General features: G+C 42.7%; 1 protein-coding gene across 4 annotated transcripts; it reads left to right on the top strand.

Moving 5' to 3' along the window:
* The first annotated feature begins 3,285 nt into the window (after positions 1 to 3,285).
* RNF4 (ring finger protein 4) lies at positions 3,286 to 19,541 on the top strand. 4 transcript variants are annotated; one of them, XM_039723875.1, is made up of 9 exons: positions 3,305 to 3,410; positions 3,947 to 3,980; positions 9,799 to 9,962; positions 10,429 to 10,549; positions 11,256 to 11,335; positions 12,569 to 12,578; positions 13,691 to 13,856; positions 16,420 to 16,468; positions 16,812 to 19,541. In XM_039723875.1, the coding sequence occupies exons 3-9, from the start codon at positions 9,954 to 9,956 to the stop codon at positions 16,959 to 16,961; spliced, it is 585 nt and encodes a 194-aa protein (XP_039579809.1). In that variant the 5' UTR covers positions 3,305 to 3,410; positions 3,947 to 3,980; positions 9,799 to 9,953; the 3' UTR covers positions 16,962 to 19,541. The 4 variants fall into 4 exon arrangements, with proteins under 4 accessions (XP_039579811.1, XP_039579809.1, XP_039579808.1 ...); XM_039723877.1 differs by lacking the exon at positions 3,947 to 3,980 and having other exon boundaries at positions 3,286 to 3,319; XM_039723874.1 differs by lacking the exon at positions 3,947 to 3,980.
* Positions 19,542 to 19,741: the final 200 nt, after the last annotated feature.

Below are 19,741 nucleotides of genomic sequence, written 5' to 3' on the forward strand. Positions count from 1 at the left end.
TACCATGTCTAGTATGGTATTGTGTATCTTTAAATTACATACCCTTGGTGGCAGGGAGTTTGTCTTCCTTTGTGGTTGTTCAGCATTCTTTTGCACTGCATTCCAGAGTAACAAAGCTAATTGGTGACTCCAACACCTTGATTTTCCAGAAGCCAGCAATTAAGAGCTGACACTCATGGTCCAGGATATTGCATGGCTGAATAGTTCTCAAACCTTTTCATAAGAATGTTTAAAAGGAAAAAAAAAAAGCATCTTTAAGCAGATATTGAGGAAATTTCAAATCCCTATCTTATTGCAAGCTTCTTTCCCTGTGATTTTGGACCAAGTTTTCAAAATTCTTATTGAATTGCAATCAAGCTGATTCAGAATTATTTCCTTCTCCATATTTTCTTTGCTCTCAAATGAAAGGACTGAGAAATAGAGGAATCTCAATAATCCAGCTGTGGAATTTTTGCCTTCAGAGATCACAAATAGCCTTATTGCTACTTTGGGATCTGATGCATAAAGTCATGTTCAGAATCAACATTTTGAGGAATGTAAAAGAATGTGTTTTGAAGAAAATACCAATATATTCTTATATATAACCTATTGATTTTTTAGTGATTGCAGGCCTTGCAACAGAATACACAAAATAACATAAAAAATACCACCTTGGTCCTGACAAATGGGTATAACTTGATGCTGAACACAGCAGATCTTATCCAGAACCACTCTGCCCTGGCTTCTGGAGCACATTCCCTAGTATTCCTGGTGGTATGTGGAAACCCGAGGTGAGCAATGCAGGGCTGTCAAAGGTCTGGTGGGACTTGTCAGCCTGGTGTTACAAAAGCAGCTGCATTGGCACTGGAGCCAGGTGAGCTGTGAAGGCACACAGCTCGCTGAGACTTGTGGCAGGGAGCATCCACCACCTGCTGCAGCCTCACACAGATAGCTGAGGGAGCCAGCCTCTACACTGGCTTCACAGAAACACAGGTGGATGAATAATTCATGATTCACTCATTTACACATTTGTTACACCATTTGCAGCCAAGAAGAGGAGCCTGGGTGAACAAGGCTGACTCTGAAATCATCCATCAAAACAGAGTAATAAAATCAGAGGTTGCACCTGTCTGATTGTAGTGACAGACTCATAAGGAAACATTTATAATGCTGGAAGCTGCGCATTCAGAGATCTCTCATTTCAGCACAAACAGCCAGACCACAGAAGCCTTCACATGCCACTGCAGTGTAAGGAGGTGTAACAAAGCCCAGATTACCTGAGGAAGACCAAGGGGTTTTGCCATGTGACAGGCACTGGACACAGGGTGCTCCCCACTCAGCTACCACAGTCACTGCTGCTGGCATTTGGCTCCCTCTTCCACATCAGCCCCAGGAGCAAGGGAAAGCTCACACTCAGTGACTGCCATGCCAGGTAATCCAAACTGCCCTAGAGAACAAAGGTTTTATTATTTAAATGAAATTAAAGACACAGAGATGGTTATGTTGGGATGGCAGGGAAAAATATACCTAGTACAAGTCTCCAGCACTCCTCTGCCAGAGGAGGAGAAGGGAAAACAAGTCACTAGAGTTCATCTATAAACAGCCAAACTGCCAGGCACAGGGCAGTAAATCCAGAAAAGGACAGCTGCTTATTGTGCTAAGGTAAAACTGTTGGAGAAAACCCTTTTTGATAGTGAGATGAGAACCCTGAAACACCTCTGCAGGTGTTTATGAGTTAGACATTGGATCTGGAGTAATTATTCCATGGGTAACAGTAACTATCTCCCACACTGATGGCTCTGATGAATTTTACTCAGTCTTTTGGAAATACACTGAGGAAAATAATTTCTTCACAGAAAGGGTGATTTGATATTAGAATGGACTGTCCAGGGAGGTGGTGGAGTCACCATCCCTAGGGGTATTTAAGGAAAGACTGGACATGGCCATGGTCTTGTCAGCAAAAATCAAGAATAAAACTCCTTAACACCAATACAGTGCTAAGAAGCAGGCATTACTTTATGCACAGGGGGTAACTTGGCCTAATGTGCATGCCTGGCTGAAGATGATATATGTGTTTATTAGCCAGAGATCACAGAATCCCAGAATATGCTGAGTTGGAAGGGACACACAGGGATCGCTGAGCCCACTTCCTGGCCCTGCACAGCACCTTCCCCAAGAATCACACCGTGTGATTGTCCTGAGAGCATTGTCCAAACACTCCTGAGCTCTGCCAGGCTGTGCTGTGAGCACTGCCCTGGGGAGCCTGCTCAGTGCCCAGCCACCCTCTGGGGGAAGAACCTTTTCCTGATATCCAGCCTAAACCTCCCCTGACACAGCTTCAGGCCATTCCTTGGGTCCTGTCACTGTCACCAGAGAGCAGAGATCAGTGTCTGTCCCTCCTCTTCCCCTCATGAGGCAGCTGTATCTGCACTGAGGTCTCCTCTCTGTCCCCTCAGGCTGAGCAGACCAAGTGCCCTCAGCCTCTCCTCACACAGCTTCCCCTCAAGGCACTTCACCGTCTTTGTCACCCTATTTGGATGCCCTCTATTACTTTAATATCTTCCTTATATTGTGGTGTACATATTAATCAGAGAAGTGTTGGATATGAAGTTGCCTGGGTTTGCCCAGTGAGCCTCAGAGGGGCCTCTTGAGGGTCTTTAGGAACCCATGGTGGTCTGGCACTATGATGTTGGTGCAAAAGCTGCACAATGTTTCAATCTTTCTGAAGGAACTGGACTGGGGCGACCTGGCTTGTTGCAAGGGGCAGTAACCACCACACAGCTCCATTAAGTGAACCCTCTGCAGGAGCACTTTATAACACTGTGGTTGACATGCTGTTGTTCAGTCATCAGTTGGACTTGATCTCAGAGGTCTTTCCTGACCTAATTTATTCCACGATTCTGAGATTCTGTGGAACGTTTCCAGAAGATGGGTGTGGGGATGGGAGACTGGGGAGGCGGGGGGTAGGGAACCCCACCCCAAAGCTACACACACTCCACCTCCATGTACAACAGCTCCGGAGAACTCAGCAAAAGCACAGTCTGGCTTCGGCCGCCCTTTCAGGGTCTGTCAGGGCCGAACCACCCCGAGGACCAGGAGACCTTTCCCGAGAGGTGGCGAGAAAACTCAGCGGGCCTCAACAACCCCGCTTAGGCCTCACCCCACATGGAACTACAACTCCCAGCAAGCCCCGCGGCAGAAGAGGAGGTGGGTCCGCCCGTCTAACCGGTGTCTGATTGACGTGCGCCTCAGCCACTCCGCGGGCTCAGGACCGCAGCTCAGCCAATGGTAAGCGCGCGGGGGCGGGCGCTGCCGTGGGCCGCTGCCGGCCGGCTCTGAGGTGAGCGCGGCGGGCCGGGGGCTCGGCCGGGCGGGGGGAGCGGCGCTGCTGGGTCCGTCCCTCCCGCTTGCCCGGCGGTCCGGGGCGGCAGGTGAGGGAGGGGACGGCAAGGGAAGGGGAAGCGGAAAGGGAAGCAGCCGTGCCCGGTGGCAGTGGGGGGAGCGGAGGAGATGCGGCCGTTCCTGCCGGTGCGCGGGGCTGGGCCGGCCCCGCTCCGGCCTGAGGACGGTGCCCGAGCCGCTCCCCCGGCGCGGCCCGGTCCGAGGGGCCCCCCCGCAGCCCCGCCGGGAGCCGCGTGGCGGGTCCGCCGGCCGGGTGCTGCGGGCCGGCCCCGCCGCCGGTGCTGCCCTGCCCTGCCCGGCCCCAGCGGGGGCACGGCCCGGCTGTCGCCGGTGCTGCCCCGTCCTCCCGGCAAGGGTCCGCTCTCCTCCGGAGGAGCGGCCGGGGCTCGGTGGAGGTAGCTGCATGAAGTTGTCGCTCTGCCCTCCCATTTTGTGTGACAGCACGAGTGGGGGGAATGTTCCTCGCCTACCTCAGCCCGCACCTGCGCTTCGTTCCAGGATGTGGAAAGACGCAACTAATTTTTTTTTGTTTGTTTGTTTATTCTGGTTTTCGGATTATTGAAAGTGAGTTGTGGCGTCTCTCGGAGAAACTTGTGCAAGTAAGAGCAATGAGCTTTACTTCTGGCCTGTATCCATTTTCTTGGCTGTGTCTGGAACAGGACATACGGCTGGTGGAAAGGTTCAGTGTGTTGTTTTGTTCTGTGGGTGGGTTTGGGGGATTTCTTGCTTGTTTTTGGAACTGTTGGGGGGTTTTTTGGGTTATTCATGAACATGTCATGTTTGTCTGTAGGTGTAACTGCCTGCTTAAAGCAGGCAGACTGGTGTATTTCTGTTTATAAGCTGGTTACCTCTCATCTTTACTCTTTTTATGGTGCCTCTCACCAAGGTCTCTCAGTATGGGAACGTTTTACTTAATTTTGGTAACAGAGACTCAGTTTCTTTTTTCACTGAATTTTGAGAAAATGAGAGCATCTTTAAAAGTACTGGAAATACAGAATAGGAAGGTTTTAAAGAGTGAAAAGTTATTGTACTCCATGGTAAAAAAAAAAAAAAATTGAGACTAGCACTTTGTGCCTGGTATGTACATCTTCTGAGGACAAAGATGTCGTGCAGATGCATCTTTGATACAGTGTTTCCTGTTGTTAGGGGTGCAAAAAGACATCTGGAGTAGAAATGAGAAGCAAAGGACTGACTACCTAGGACAGAGGCTAGGCAGAGCTGGAGAATAAAGTGGGTGTTTATTGAAGGCTTTTAGCAGATACACCTTGGGCAGTGCAAGAGCCTCGCAGAGGCTGCAGGCAGGATGGACAACAGTCACGAGGTTTTGGGGCAGATAAAGGTTTGGTCTATTTGCATCTCAGGGGTTAATTGTCCGGTTACAGCTTCAGGTAATGAAGTGATAGTCCCCCAGTTTTCTTCCCCCCATTTGCTTTTGTTTCTACTTTTTGGGGCGGAGGTTGTGATGATGACCCTGGTTTTCAGGCCTGGAAGGATTGTTTTGTCTGACCCAACTGTGATGAGAGCTTACTAACTCTCCATATGAAAGTTGAGAGTTAAACTCTAATCCAGTACAGGATCTGAAAAATATAAATCTAAAATGTAAGACATCATTTGGATATTCCATTTTGACAAATTCAACATATAATGGTGTTTGTCAGCTGTGCCTTGCACATTCCCAATGTTGGGATTGACATTTTTGGTTTCTTTAAGTAGGTGCTTCACTGTATTTGTATGTTTAGGATAAATATGAACTTAAGTCTTGTTTGTGTTAGTGAGACTGGGAAAATGCCTATCTCTTGCTTCTGACAATTTGCCTCCATTCAGGTGGGAGACCAAGACTTTGTTTTGAGAGTGGTGCAAGAAAAGTTTATATTGTAGAGAATCAGTTTTTTTTTTTGAATGGTAATTCAAACATTTAATTAGCTCAGCTTGAACTTGGTGAAAATGTTGGCTTTTTTTGTAGAGGAAAAAACGAGAGACTTAAATGATGAATAGCAGTATTTACCACTGCTAGTGTAAACCTCCTTAATTTAAATAGCTTGACCTTGTTTCTGAAGTACAGAGGAAAGTTGGTACTTGCAGTCTTTGAAATGTTACTTGTTCTGGGATCAGCACTGTTTAGGAACAATAACTGCATGTGCAGAGCTCTGGTATGACAGGAAGGGGAGTGGCCTTTTCTGGTGCTGTCCTGCAGTGAAGCAACAGAAAGTCTGTGAAGGTTTCAAGTATTTATTGGCTTGCTAAGTTGATTTGCTGAGTTTTTACACAAAGAAAAGTCTTTTTATTTCTTAAGAAGTTGCAATTTTAGAATTTCAAACTGATGTCTGCATACATCTTGCTAGAAGTCTCACAGATAACTGCAGCTAAAGCTGTGACTGAGGTCTCTGGGTGTCTGTGGATTGAGGGGGGAAGGTTGCTGCAGTAATTCTTTGTATTAACAGCTCCTGGGAGTCTTGGTGCTGGGTGGTTTCATAGTGACTGCTGGAAGAAGAGTGTTACAGGCTTTATCATTAACTTGGCCTGTCCAGTCCTGTGTAACAAACTGTGCTATTAAGTTAAGTGGTCCTGCAGTTTTGAAGGTTTTTAAGGAGTTCTTCCTGATGAGTGTATCTCTTAATGTGCAGTGAGTATACCCTGTTCCTGTACATCACTGAACTTTGTCTGTGGTGTATTTAAGAAAGTGAACTCTGCTTTGTTTTCAGAATGTTTGGGCACTTGATGCTCAATGAGGTTTCCCAAGTAAGCCAATAACGTGTGGAAATCTATACCCCCCCCAGAAAAGGTTTGTTCTTAAAAAACAAAAATGTTACTGGGTTGTAAGACTCCTTCCACAGTCTTAATCAATTCCAGCAGTCTGATTTTCTTAGTAAAAAGCACTCTCCTGAGATGAGCCATGTTGATACTGATCAACCTACCTGTGATGATTTGAGGTAGTTTTACAGTGATCAGCTTCCCTGTGGCTGTCTGTTCTCAACTAAATTCTTCAGAAGCAGCTTCTGAAGAGGTATTGAGCCATTGGCAGCTGGAACATGTGTGCCTTACATGTACTCTCTGCATTAATTATAAAGAAACCCAGTTGTCAGTGTTCTAAGATTCTGACAATTAAACCATTTAAATAGCAGCAGTGTGCTCTGTCACTTATGTCAGGAGGTGGTTCTGTCCTCCACTGCAGTTGAGAGTTGACATGAGATCCTCTGAGACATTTCTGAGACACAGTAATCCTGTGTTCACAAACATTACAGTAATCCTGTAAATAATCTGGTTTTTGGTGTCTGGATAAAGAAGCTTGTGTGTATTTAAAGTGGATGGGATGGTCTTTACATGTCTTCTATTGTGTGTTACTTCAGTTTTCACCATAACTTTAAAGTTTAAGTTGGTTGGTTGGCTTAATTTTTTCTTCTGTTAGAGCTCTTCTTTGGCATTTAAGCCACTCATAGCCAAAGAGAATCTGTGCTTTTCTTTTTGTTAGGAGTCATCACAGGTGTTCCCTGCAATATTTTTAACCTTTCTAAATATACTTGGTTAACATCCCATTGCACTGGGTTGTATTCAGTATTAAGTCTGAAAAGCACCAGGTCTTGTGAAACCTTCTGGGTATTTTACATTCAACCCCGTGCTGCCTGATGAACACAATAGGCTTATTTTTTGCTGTCTTTCAGCAGTGCAGGTCTGTCAGTGTTGTTGTTCTGAAAGATTCTATTTAAAAACAGTTCTGACAACTTGTAATTTAAAATAAGCTTATATAAAGTTCATTTCTTTATATTTCTTAAGTGTGTGCACCAACTAACATTTCCCACCTTTTTAATGTCCGGGTATTTTTTCCAATTCAATGTCTGAAAAGAATCGAGGGAAACGTGTCTTGGCTTTCTTGATGAAATAAAACTTACGAATTATCTAATGGCTTAACTTAATACACCTCATGTGTTGCTCACTCCTGTTCATCCTCTTGCTGTGTGCAGAAAACTGGTTTACCTAAGTAATTTTAAATTTCATTTGTAGCTGGTCAATGAAGATGGTAACTTGTCTTGAAGGAATTATTTTGAAAGAGCAGATGTGTAAGGTTTAGGGATGCTTCTCTCCCTTGCCGCCATCCCTCATCCCTTGTGCTGTGTCTCCTCCTTCTCCTCTCTCTTCCCCTGGTCTCCTAAAACCTCCAGATCCATGAATAATAGTAGTATTGAACTAGGAGCTTTTATAGCACCTAGAAAATGTGCTCAGAGAACAGTCTTGCTGTTTTTCTGGTTTTACTTTGGTTGGGTTTTTGTATGATTGCAGCATTAGTCATGATCTGGTTTTAAAAGTTCTTGTTTCCTGTCTCAGAAACTCAGTAAAGTGGGTAAAACAGGATCTTCCCAAGAATGTTGATAAGGCTCACAGAGAAGCTTTCTTTCTTAACAAGTGAAATGAAATCTAGACCTTAAGAACAGTGGGATGAGGTGTTAAAAGAGAATTCTCATTACCTGCACACAAAATATTGTGGAAATGTTTGCATAGGCAAGTCCTGCATTGAGGAAGCAAGAGACTGAAATCAGTCTGCCTTCTCTGGTAGCCTGAGTCCTCAACATCCCAGGTGACAGCATAAGACTATTTCTTATCTGCCAGAAAAGCTGAACATGTCAGTTTAGATTTCTTTAAAAAAAAAATGGGAGAGGGTGTTACACATAATAGTTCCAAAAATTAGATCTGTTGTGCCCGTGGACTCATTAAGCATTGAGTCTGGCATATGTGGTTTAACTGCGGGGGGAATGTGAGAAATTGATGAGAGGTGTATTGTGTTGCTTAAAACTACACATAAATATATCTTTGGGCTTCATAATAAGCACCAAATTGAGTGTAAGCATTTTTCTCAAGCATCTTTTGTTTTAATAATGTCACAGTTCAGTGTTAACGGGTCTCTTAAGAAAGTGATTTAAGAAATGGAGTAAGTTGAAGCGGAAAAAGATCAGTCAGGTTTCCTTTAATTGAAGGCTAGGATTGTCTACCAGTGCTGTTCCATCCCACTGTGTGTTCACGTTCCCCCATGTGGGAGTAGGCTACCGAGTGTGTGCTGCTCTTTGTGGCAAAATCAGTCAGCTCTAGAGACAGTTCAGCAGTTCTTGTTTAACATAATGTCCCAGTTTTGGACAAATTTAGGAAGAAACGTCCAGAAAGGCTGTCTCCTCTAATAGAAGGCTGGTTTTAGCAACCCCTCCTCCACAGGTTCCCACAGGTTCAAAAGGAATTCCCTTGGAGAAAGTGAAAAAAACCCCCTGTTTATTTAACAATCAGATTGCTCACAGGCATGAAAAAAGGAGTGAATAATGTTAAATAATAAAACCTCTCACTGCTCTGAAGAGATGGTAGATTCAGAGTCCTTTCTGTAGGTGTGGCTTGGCAGTGGGGACCCTGGGCTGATGTTCTAGTGTTTCTGACTGGAGAAAAACTGAACAGTTCTAGAGGAAGCCACGGTCTCAGGAAAAACCTTACTGCCTCAGCTAAAGAACAAGAAGCTAGCTAAAAAAACAAGGAACAACTCCATCTCTCTCTCTCTCTCTCTGGAGAAAGAAAGCTGAGAGCTGGGAGAAACCCAGACGCTTATCTCTGGTTTTGAACACAGGCACCACAATAATTCCACTGCTTCCCCCCCCTCCCCCAGCTCTAACTTGAAGCTGCAGGACTCTGCTCTGTATCTGAGCACAGAGTAAATGACAGGGGATACCAGAGTGTACAGTCACCTCAGGACACGTAGTTGTTCTTTTCCTGGTCCCTCCACAGGGTCCACTCACAGCCAGCTCCACACTGTGTTGCACAGGTGGTAGCTGTACCACAGGCAGGTTCCAAGATGGGACCTTCAGTGCCCTGTCAGTTACTCAGAGCTGCCTTTATGCTTCTGACCTCTCCCCTTGGCAGGTAGCTGGGCGTGCACATGTGCAGGTAGCAGAGCAGCTACAGGGAGCTCATATTCTCAGCAAGTATTTTGAAACTGAAATTTGTCTGCTTCACTTGCTTTAAATTCCTCTCAAGCTGTTTGGCTCCCAGCTGTTGGAATCTGGAGATGGGTTGCAGAAGAAAGCCATTCATCTGGAGTTTAGATTCTCTGAAGATGGCTGTTTATGACAAAATTCCCACTGATTCCTGCCCACAGGCACTGCCTTGAGTATCATTCAGTTGCTTTTCAGTTCAATGTCATTGGGATTTCTTAATATTCTTCTAGTTTGCTGTCAAACTCACTTTTCCAGGTTTTTAGTTCACGGGTGAGAATGACTGAGGCTTCAGGCCCAGCTGCAGGTGTCTGAGGCTCACATATTGAACTTGGGGACTTCCCTCCCCTCTGGCTTTGGGCAGGAGCTGGTGGCTCAGCAATGGGAATCTGGGACCAGGGGGTACTGGAGAGTACAAGCATTGCAGACAGGTAACGTTCTCTCTTCTCTTTGGTAGGTTTGGAAGAACATCATCCTCTGATCTTCAGAAACCTGGAGCTTTTATCAGTGAGCTACCTAAAGGAATCTAAGGAAATTATAGCTGTAGCTTCCTTGCCATTACTTTTTTGGTGTTTGTACCTCTTTTTCAGTGGTTTTAGATCAAGAAACACTATGAGCACAGTAAGTATTTTGCTACTCAACACAAACCTGATTCTTGAAACGTTTTCCATTGTATTTCTGCAAGCTGTTTAAGAGTTTGTAGCTAATACACAGGAACATAAATATATTGAATCTTCATGGAAGTTCAGTAAAGATTTTGAATCACTCTAGGTGCTAGCAGTAGTACAGAAATGCTGAAAATGTCAGCAAAACCCAATAAATTGTGAACTAGCTTCTCATTTGCAAACCATCATGGTAGGCTTTTTCTTGGCGAGGCAGCTGGTAAGAGATCTGGATCTGGGCTGATGGTTTTTTTTCCTTGCTGGAATCGATTCTGGTAAGAATAACCCATACCACCTTTTGATGACTATTACAGCCATTCCAGAAGTGTTTTCTGTACCTTTGTGTGCTTTCGTTGGTGTTGCAAAATTGAGGGCTATGTTAATATTGCTTGCACAGAAAATGCTAAGTCTTTGTTCTCTCTTAGACTCAACGGAAACGCCGTGGAGGAACAGTTAATTCTAGGCAAGCTCGAAAAAGAAGCAGGCTCGTGGCTTCTACTGCTGAAATGGCTTCAGAAGCAGAGCCAATAGAACTTGAAGAAAGTGGTAAGCTTTCTTTTGAAGTGATAAGAACACAAAGTGCTTCTGCAGGGTTCGGGTCTAACTGAACATGTATTTCTGGCAGTTTCTAGGCTATTTACTGGAGAAGAAGGGAAACGTGATTTTAGGAAATGCCTAGTGGCATGGCTAAATAACAAGGCTACTGAAAACTGGTTTGGTTTGTTACTGAACTACAATGTATTTGCCATAGATGAGTTGCACAGGAAAAGTCCTCAAGAGCTGCTCAAACATCTGCATGTCTAGTCAGCTAAGATGGGAGTTAAAGCAGCTGTCACTACACAGAGTGGCAAACTAAATTTTGCAACTCCCAAGTTTAAAGAAGATAAGGAAAACTTTTTATCATTAATTGTGCCAAATCCCTCAAGGGAACATGCACAGTACTATTATATCCTATATGATTCATGTTGTATTTCTGTGTGATGAACATTCTCCTGTCAGATGAATTGTCTGTTGCTGTTGTCATTCAACAGAACTGTGTGAGGAGCTTAGCTTCTCTTTTGCATTTCAGCTTGCTGAAGATAGGGCTGGTAAAGCTCTCTGTGGATTGCTGAGGGCAAAGCTTGAGTGAAATGTTGGACTCATTCCTGAAGAGAAGATGGACAGGAGATGGTTGAATCTTAGGCTGTTACACCGTGGCAGGCAATTTTCCTCCTCTGCAATCTTTGACCTTGATTCTAACTTTGTTTTTCAGCTGGTGAAGAAGTAGTAGATCTCACATGTGAATCTTCTGATCCTGTAGTCGTTGATCTAACTCACAATGATTCCATTGTGGTAAGTAGTGAATAGCACACTTGCCTAAATATTGTAGTCAAATTAGTTTTCTCATGTGTTGCCTGACTTTAAGGGTAAGTTTTAAGTTAGGATTTGGCTTGTCAGGGCCTGAAGGTCCTGTGTTACAGATAAAAAAGAAGCTGCTCTGGAGCTGTACTTGCACAGGGTAGTATAAAATAACTTTTCGCTTCTGAACCTGGAGTTTATGTAGCTCAGTCATAAGTAATGTAACATAGAGATGCAGTTGATAGTTGAATTTTTTCTAGATATATCAGAGATAGAATCATAGAATTGTTCAGATTGGAAAGAACTTCTGAGATCATCAAGTCCAACCATTCACCCAGCACCACCAAGTCCACAACCAGGTCATGCCCATAAGCACCACGTCTGCATGTCCTGGAAATGTCTCCAGAGGTGATTTTAAGCCAATGCCACTGGGCTACCCTGGGCAGCCCCTTGCAGTGCTTGACAACTCTTGGTGAAGAATTTTTTCTAATACCCATATAGGCCAATGATTTCAAGAAAAAGCCAAGGGAAAGAAGAGTAAGTAAAATAAGTCCAGATTAATACTCCCAGAAGTCTTTAAAACACCTTACTTTTTTTTTTCCTGCTCTTTTGAAAGCTAGAATAGTCTTTGATCCACCTGACAGTGTTGTTTTGGGACGCCACTGCTGCTGTGCCAAGCAGAAGCAAGCAGCAGGAATAGCATAGGGAGTATTTCTTGCTGGGGTTATTCCTGACCCTTTGCAAGGGAAAGGCCTCAAACTTAAGAACAGAATTTGCACTTACCCTGCTCCAGTTCCACCAAGAGCTGGTTGGGGGTTGGGTTTCTTTTCTTCAGCAACTGCTGTAATATGATGTGTTTATGGACATCAGTGCTGAACTGGCCTGTTTGAGGAGAAAGAGGGAAAGAATCACCTGAAGCCCTAAAGCATGGAACTGAAATGGGGGAGCAGGGAGGAGTGCATTCAGGTAGCTCATAAGTTGCTTCTGTTGCTGCCCCATTGGAGCAGTGGGAGCAGAACCATCAGCATCCACATAGTTGTTTACAGTGAAGCATTTAATATACTACTTTTAATAGTCCTAATCAAAATAAGAGTAATAGCCTATCATTCTTAGCTTGTTGTGTTGGAACTGCTGTGCCTAGCTGGTCTTTGTATGTAAGACCAGGGGTACACAACAAAGTCTAATTGTATTTTCTTTTCTCTCCTATCCCATGTGTATTGATGCAAGATTGTTGAAGGTGAGTTGACATTTTAAAATTGATAATGGAATTCTCCTAAATGTAGTAATTATTATTTTTTGTTTGCCTTTTCCAATTAATTTGAGCAGCATTTATTAAAACTGTAAAAAGCCAAGGACATTGCTAAAGCATCTGGCCAATGCCTTAGAGAATGAATCCAGTCTCTGTTTGATAGTCAGTACCAAGAACTTTCAGAAAGTATCTGATATAAAATACACCAAAAGCTGCTCTAAATACTTTTTCTTGTTTTCTAAAGACAGAATTTCTTTAAGCCCTGAGTTGACAATAATTTTAATTAGCACTAGAATATTGGTTGTGAATAAAAAAAAAAAAGTCAGAAGTTTTGTTTAACCTGTATTGCACTAAAGGAACTAAAGAAAGTTATTTGTGCTCATAGTATGCACTAGTCTAACATGCCTTAAATGAGAAATATTAACTTTTTTTTCTACTTTAGATGTTAAAATAGTTACATGTCTAAAGAAGTTCATTTTTTACATCTTTCAGATGTAGTTCTAATTACATTATTGGAGATGTGTTAGTATGTCGTCAGCTGCTTATCTAGAATGTAATCTGTTCTGTGCTCTGAATGAAGCAAGAGTAAGTGAAAAATGCCTGCAATAAAAGTTGTAGCTGAACACTTAGGCAGGAAGTGGTTTTAATTTTGTGACTTTTTGTGACGTTTTATTGTTTAGTAGCTTGATTATTTCTACATGGATACTGGAGTTGAAGAGATAAACTTGTGTTCAGTGCTCTCTCTTCCAGATCCCAGCAATTGTTGCAGTTCCTCAACGTAGGATTGTAGCAGTTTCTGTCAGTAAGGACTGGGAGAAGTGTCTTCCCTTTATAGGGGAGATTAACTCACAGGTAGTATAATTACATGGAATGTGTGACACTGAGGATCTTCAAGATGAAGTTTTAGCTGTTTGTAGGGTGAAGAGATCAAACGATTTGTAACAGAATATTCACAATGTCTGGACATGTTCAGCCTTAATATTTGGAAACTAGTTTAAGGTTGCTTTTAACCCAGCTGAATATGGTCCAGTCTTGCATTTCAAGGGTAGTTCCAGGGAGAGGGATAATAGTATAGCTAACTTAACAAAATTAAATTACAGAGAACCAACGACAAAGGAGAAATCTGAGGCTAAGGAGCCAGCGACAGGCAGACAGCTGTGTACTGAGCAGTGATGATGAAGATGAAACAAGAGATAACGATGTGTATGTGGCTGATAAAGCAGCTCGAGAGCTGGGACCGCTGGAAGAGGAAACTGCAAGTTCCAAGTACGTATACCTCATGAGCTACCAAACAGAGTTGTGTTTCTTTTGAGACAGACAGCTCTGAGTTGTGTTTGTCATCACCTGACTTCCTTTGAAGTCTTCACTTTCTCAGTTCCCTCTTTTAATGAGTATGACATCCCATGTTGCATGATAGTCAAATGATACCATTTTCACTTTAGGATGAAAAGCCAACCCAAAACAGATGTGCAGCTTTGTATACAGCCTTAAAGATGAGTGTGGGGTATGGCAAGGAAGTGGGAAATAGTCACAGGCTAGAGCTCATAATGTATTGTATTTCCTTTTCCTACAAAGCTCCAGTAGTTATGTTAGATATAAAATATTTCTGTTGGTGTCCATGAGGTTTGGTATCACGAGACTGGCAGGCAGCAGACTGGCAAATTCCAGTAAAAACACTTATGTTTTCCCTGCTTTTTTAACATACTCTGCCAGTTGCTGCCTTTCTCAAAGCAGCCACTGTGCTTCCCAAGGTATACTTGCAAGGTAACCCTGGAGGCCATGCCCTTATGGTCAATTCTTGTTCTGTTCCATGGATGTCATGGAGCCCTGATATGTTTGCATGTGGGATGGGAATCTTGCTGTTTGAGTCAGTAAAGACCCCATTCTGCAGAGAGAGTAAATCCTGCTGCAGTGTGTTAGGCTAAGGAAATGAAATCTGGTGTCTGTGTGACTAGGCAAGTTGAATTGATGCCTTAGGTTTTTAGCTTTTATATTTTTCAGATTCTGTACTGCATTCTGTATATTTCTGAGCTCTATATAGAATGCTAGTTAGCTTTCTTCCCATTTTGATCAGACTAAACAATCCCTCTGGTCCTGGGAACCAAGGTCAAACCATTTGCTCAGGCCCTGGAAAGTGTAAACAAAAATGAATGGGGGGTGGGGGGGAAGCTAACTGGGGAAATGTGACTTCATTACCTGAAACTATAATTGAGCATTTAACCTCTGATATGCAAATAGACCAAACTTATATCCAGCTGAGAAACTCTTGACTGCTGTCCATTTTGGGTGTGGCCTTTGTACTGCCCAAGGTGTATCCTTTGAAGGCCTTTTAATAAATACCCACTTTATTGTTTCAACTAGCCTCTCTCTAGGTAGCCTCTCCAAGGCATCAGAAGGACATAAGAATTGTAGTATAGACTTATTTTAAAGTGGGTTTTGGTTTTTTCTTCGTGGGGAGCAGGGGAAATACAGGGTTAAATGAAGCTGATATGCTTTGAGCCTTTTGGATTACTGAAAGGCAGTGTAGGAGAGAACTTGAATATGTAGCTTTTGGGTGCCAGGTCATAAATATGCCACTGGAAAGTCCTATGTTATTCTAATCCACAATGTGCTTTGCCAATGGAGTTGTAAATGTTTAAATTTTGGTTGTTAAGTACTTCAGAGAACAAATACCACTAATTGGATAATCTAAAAAAGTAATAGTTAATTCCTTCAGCCTCCTCTGTTAATGATTTGCACTTCCTGGTCTCTATAGGTAAGGCTGACAGAACTCAGTGCTGCAGCATTTAACATTGACAACAGGGTCAGAAGAGCCATCTGTAGTGTTGGACTCTTCATCCTTCTAAGATTATCATCAATTGTAATTTGTTACTGAAGTGTTTAGCTGGTGCCTCAAGAATTTGAGGAGTAAAAAAGGGAGAATTAGTGGAGTTAAATTGTGTAGGTGAAACTAGGGGTAGATGTTAGTAGTGCTTCCTGCTTGAATATAACAGGATAACAACCATCTCATGCTTTCTATGCCTGTTTGATTTATAAATTACAAACTGTGGTTCTGCACGGGCAGTGACATCAGAAAGCCAAATGTTTAGGTAAAGAGCTCTGAAGGTTTAAACTAGAGATTAGTTTGTAAAGAAAAGTGTCAGGAAGCTCTTGTTGTTTCTGCTAGCTGATATTATTCAGCCCTGGGCTGGGCCATGTTCCCTGGGCTGCCAGGCTGTGTCTGTTGCTGAGTGTGTGTGCAGTGCTGCTGTCCTGGAGGCTGAAGGCCTCAGAGGCTCATCTGTAACCACAGCTTGCTAACAGACCAGAGTCAGTCTTTCTGCCTTGCAACTGGAAATTTGGGGTTGAGTATTTCCTCGTGTCAGTGTGTTCCTGACCTACATTTTATAAGGAGGAGTTCTTGGAGTGCCTATCTTACTGGGCTGTTGCTAAATTAGAGCAGGGGATTTTTGAACTTCTGACAGCCTCTTCCCTTTCTAGAATGACTCGTTTCCAAGGCACAGCTTCATGCTTTTGTTACAGAGCTGTCATTGATGGCCTGTTGGAAAGTAGTGCTGAACAGAGCAAGAGACTGTGTGAGTTCTTGTGCTAGACCAGGGTGAGTGAGTGCATCTTCCCCCTAGGGAAAACCTTTCCTTTAGGACAGAGAGACCCAATCTTGTTACTACATGCCACAAACAGAGGAGTTAAAGGTACACAGGAATCTTGAAAAGAAATGCATCATGGTGCACTCAGATGGTGACATGACATTTTGTATGTGGGTAACCCTTGATGTGCAGTGAAATTAATGGCTGCATCTTCTTTCTTGTTCTGTTCTCTGTACCACAAGGCCGTCTGGTACTGTTAGCTGTCCAATTTGCATGGATGTCTACTCAGAGGTAAGGACCCACGTGCTGTCATCCTTTATATGCTGTGTGAGGGAGAAAGGGGCAGAGGGGGGAGGGTACAACTCACTTGGCTGGTGTGGGATGTTACAGAGAGCTGGCTTGAAGCACAGAGCTTGCCTTGGAGCTCATAATTTGTCAGTCTAAGTCAATTTTTGGTGGTGGGGGTAGAGGGGGGAGCCCTTGGCAGGATGGCACTGAAAGATGTTGAAGTTCCTTACTCATCTAAGAGTAAAGGACAATTCCAGATATTCTAAATCCTGTTTGTGTGGTGGCAGTAGACCAGCAAAGTTGCATTCTTTACTTCTGATGTCTGTTGTGGTTTCTTTTCTTCCAGATTGTGCAAAGTGGACGACTGATTGTGTCAACAAAATGTGGCCATGTCTTCTGCAGTCAGTGCCTCCGTGATTCCCTTAGGAATGCCAACTCTTGCCCAACCTGCAGGAAGAAACTCACTCACAGACAGTATCATCCCATTTATATATGAGTACTTCTATTTCTCAGGACAGACTCAACTGGATTTTGGGGGAAATGTTATATTTTCAGTGCTCTGAAGATTTAAAGAGCAGCAGGTTGTGCACAAATCCAAATAAAACTGGTTTTTCTGAAGACCAACTTGAACGTATCTAGACAGCTTTTTTATGGTCCAAGTTGCTTCTTGTTATGTTCCTGGTTATCATGCTACATCTATGACTGTCTAAACTAGATCAGCAACCTAGACCAGGAAGGAAGCAGTTAATCCATTTCCTTCTACTTTTTTTAAAGCTTAAATGAGGGAGTGTGAATATTTTGTTTTTTCTTACTCTATTAATTATTCCTACCTTCACATACAGGTATGGAAGAGTTTCCTTTCAGAAGGCAGATTAGCAATTCACAATTTCATTACATCTTTCTTTCACCCTGTAAGAAGCTCATGACTCTTGCTTTCTTGCATATCATCTTTGCCCAAGTAGAGTGAATACTGTACTGAAGGATGTTTTTTTCATAAATCAGTCTTAAATTGACAACAAGGGTTATGCAATGAAGTAACCTGCTGTTAACCAGCAGTCAAGTGTTTTGAGCAGCAGATTTGAACATGCAGGTATTTTTATGAACTCCATGAGATCCCAAGTACATAGATACATTGCAGCATGTACAGTGTGAAAATAATTCCTTGATTTCAGCTGCCATTCCTGTATTTTAATCCCAAAACTGAATTTATTTTCTCACATGATGAGATGGTCTCTTGGGTTTACTTGTGCTGTAACACTCTCTCCTCATAACTATCAATAATATAGTCTTCTCTAGGCTTCCTAGTGATAAAAGCAAAGAAGCAAATTCATTTGTATGCTGAATACCAAACTGTCCACAGATCTCCTTACTGTATCAGCTGTTCCCAGTGTAATGCTTTAAGTTCAGTGTGTTTTCTTTGCTGTTCTCACTGACACCTGACTGTGTGTAGCCTGGTGAATAGGATTGAAAATTAAATAACTGCACTGCCTTTTTTGAGTGGAGGCTTTAAAAAATGTTTTGTAGCAATGTTGACAGCCAGTTAGAGAAAAGTTTAATCTCCCTTTGCCCTGAGGGTTGTCCAGTTGTTTTTTTTTAATGCAGTTTTAAAAAAGAAGTCGGCTATATCTCCTAGGAAAGACAATTCCTCTAGCTGAGAAAGCAGGAATACACCAGTTTATGCACTCTTATCCAGTCACTTTTCCCCCAGGACTGAGTTCTAAATCTCTATTTTAAACTCACAGCTAAAATGTCTGAGCTGATCTGGAACCCAGGGTGAGCTGATACAAACAGGTCGATGTAGACAAGATGATTAAAATCAAGTGGATTATGATCCACAGCTGTGGTGGGTGCATCTGTGAGAACCTCCAGAGTTAAACCTGGCCACTTCTCTGAAGCTGGTTGCTTATAGAAACCATTATAAGAACCTTTCTGTGCCCTGGTGCAGCACAACTGAAGGGTGTGTTTAGTTAGTGCTGGTATCACAAGTGTCTTTGCTAACCTGTCCTTATCTGTAGGAAACCTTTAATTAAAGAAATTAGCTGTCTCAAGTTGCCTTGCAACCCAAAGTAAAGTTGACTTCTTTTTTTTTAATTAGGATGTTTCTGGATATAGTAATACAAATACAGTAATTTTGTTACATAAAGGCTGCCTGAAGAAATGCAGAACCTTCCCCACCCTGGTCTGGACTGGCTTTGGTTCAGTGCTGTTAGCAGGAGTATGCAGTTTCTGTACTGTGGCAATAGGGTGACTCCTACAGAGTTACACACAGGTGGTTCCTGTGTGCTCCCATGGGTAAGATAAACTACAGGCAGGGACTATGGCTGGCTCAGGATACTGCAGTGACTGCAGTTGTGTCCCAAAAAGCAGAGAGTTGATGCTTAAAATATTAATTGTGTGAGGAGAAGCAGCCCAGCATTAAAACTGTAGAGACCCACAAGGGTCACAGAAGCTGCTTTGTCCCAGTAGCTTAACAAAGAAAGAATAAATAATGGCTGGTTTTCCTGGGCTGGCTGTTGTGTGAAAGGAACAATCAGAAGAGGATTTAAGGGATTACTACTGAGGATGAGGGTGAGTCAAGTCACTTAACCATGCATCTTTCACAGTCTACTAGCCATGGCCTAAATGATTTTGCACAACTTCCTCCATGTAAATACCACTTTAGAGCTAGTGTCTCAATAAATAGAGCTAATCAAAATTTAGATATCATAAAATATAACAAAGAGTTTTTAGCTTTTGTGTACCCTGTGAAGTGCCACAAATTTTGTGCATCTCAAAAAGGATATTATGTCTCAGTACATGGGGAAAAAAATGGAAATTCATTACATGCTTTTTTCTTCAAGGGGAAAAAAAAGTCTGATATATTTCAGTTCCAGCAATATTTCACATTGACAAGAACTCATAGAAAATGAAAAAATCTTTATATTAAGTAGATGTCTGTCTTGTTGTATATAGTTCAATTTTTCCTGTATTTAATTGTATTCAAGTCTGTCTGCCCATCTATGTTGAACTCTGCTGGTAGGCAGAGGCTTCTCTTAACAGGTGAAAATAAAATGATTGGATTGATCAATCACAAGTGCTTCTTCTTTTCATTGTGCTGGAGTCATTGATTTGGGGGGGAGATAATCCTGAAGGCCAAAGCCTTTCAGAGGCTGGCAGTGCCTTTCTAAATGCTGATGAGTAATTTACTATTTCATCACACTTTTGTTTTCATCCTAAAACAAGCTTATAACTTTTTTGCTTTCTGCTGTACTATCTTTGCCTTATTACACCACATTC

Source organism: Passer montanus, unplaced genomic scaffold (genome assembly GCF_014805655.1).
Source record: "Passer montanus isolate IOZ18808 unplaced genomic scaffold, ASM1480565v1 scaffold51, whole genome shotgun sequence".
Lineage (NCBI taxonomy): Eukaryota > Metazoa > Chordata > Aves > Passeriformes > Passeridae > Passer > Passer montanus.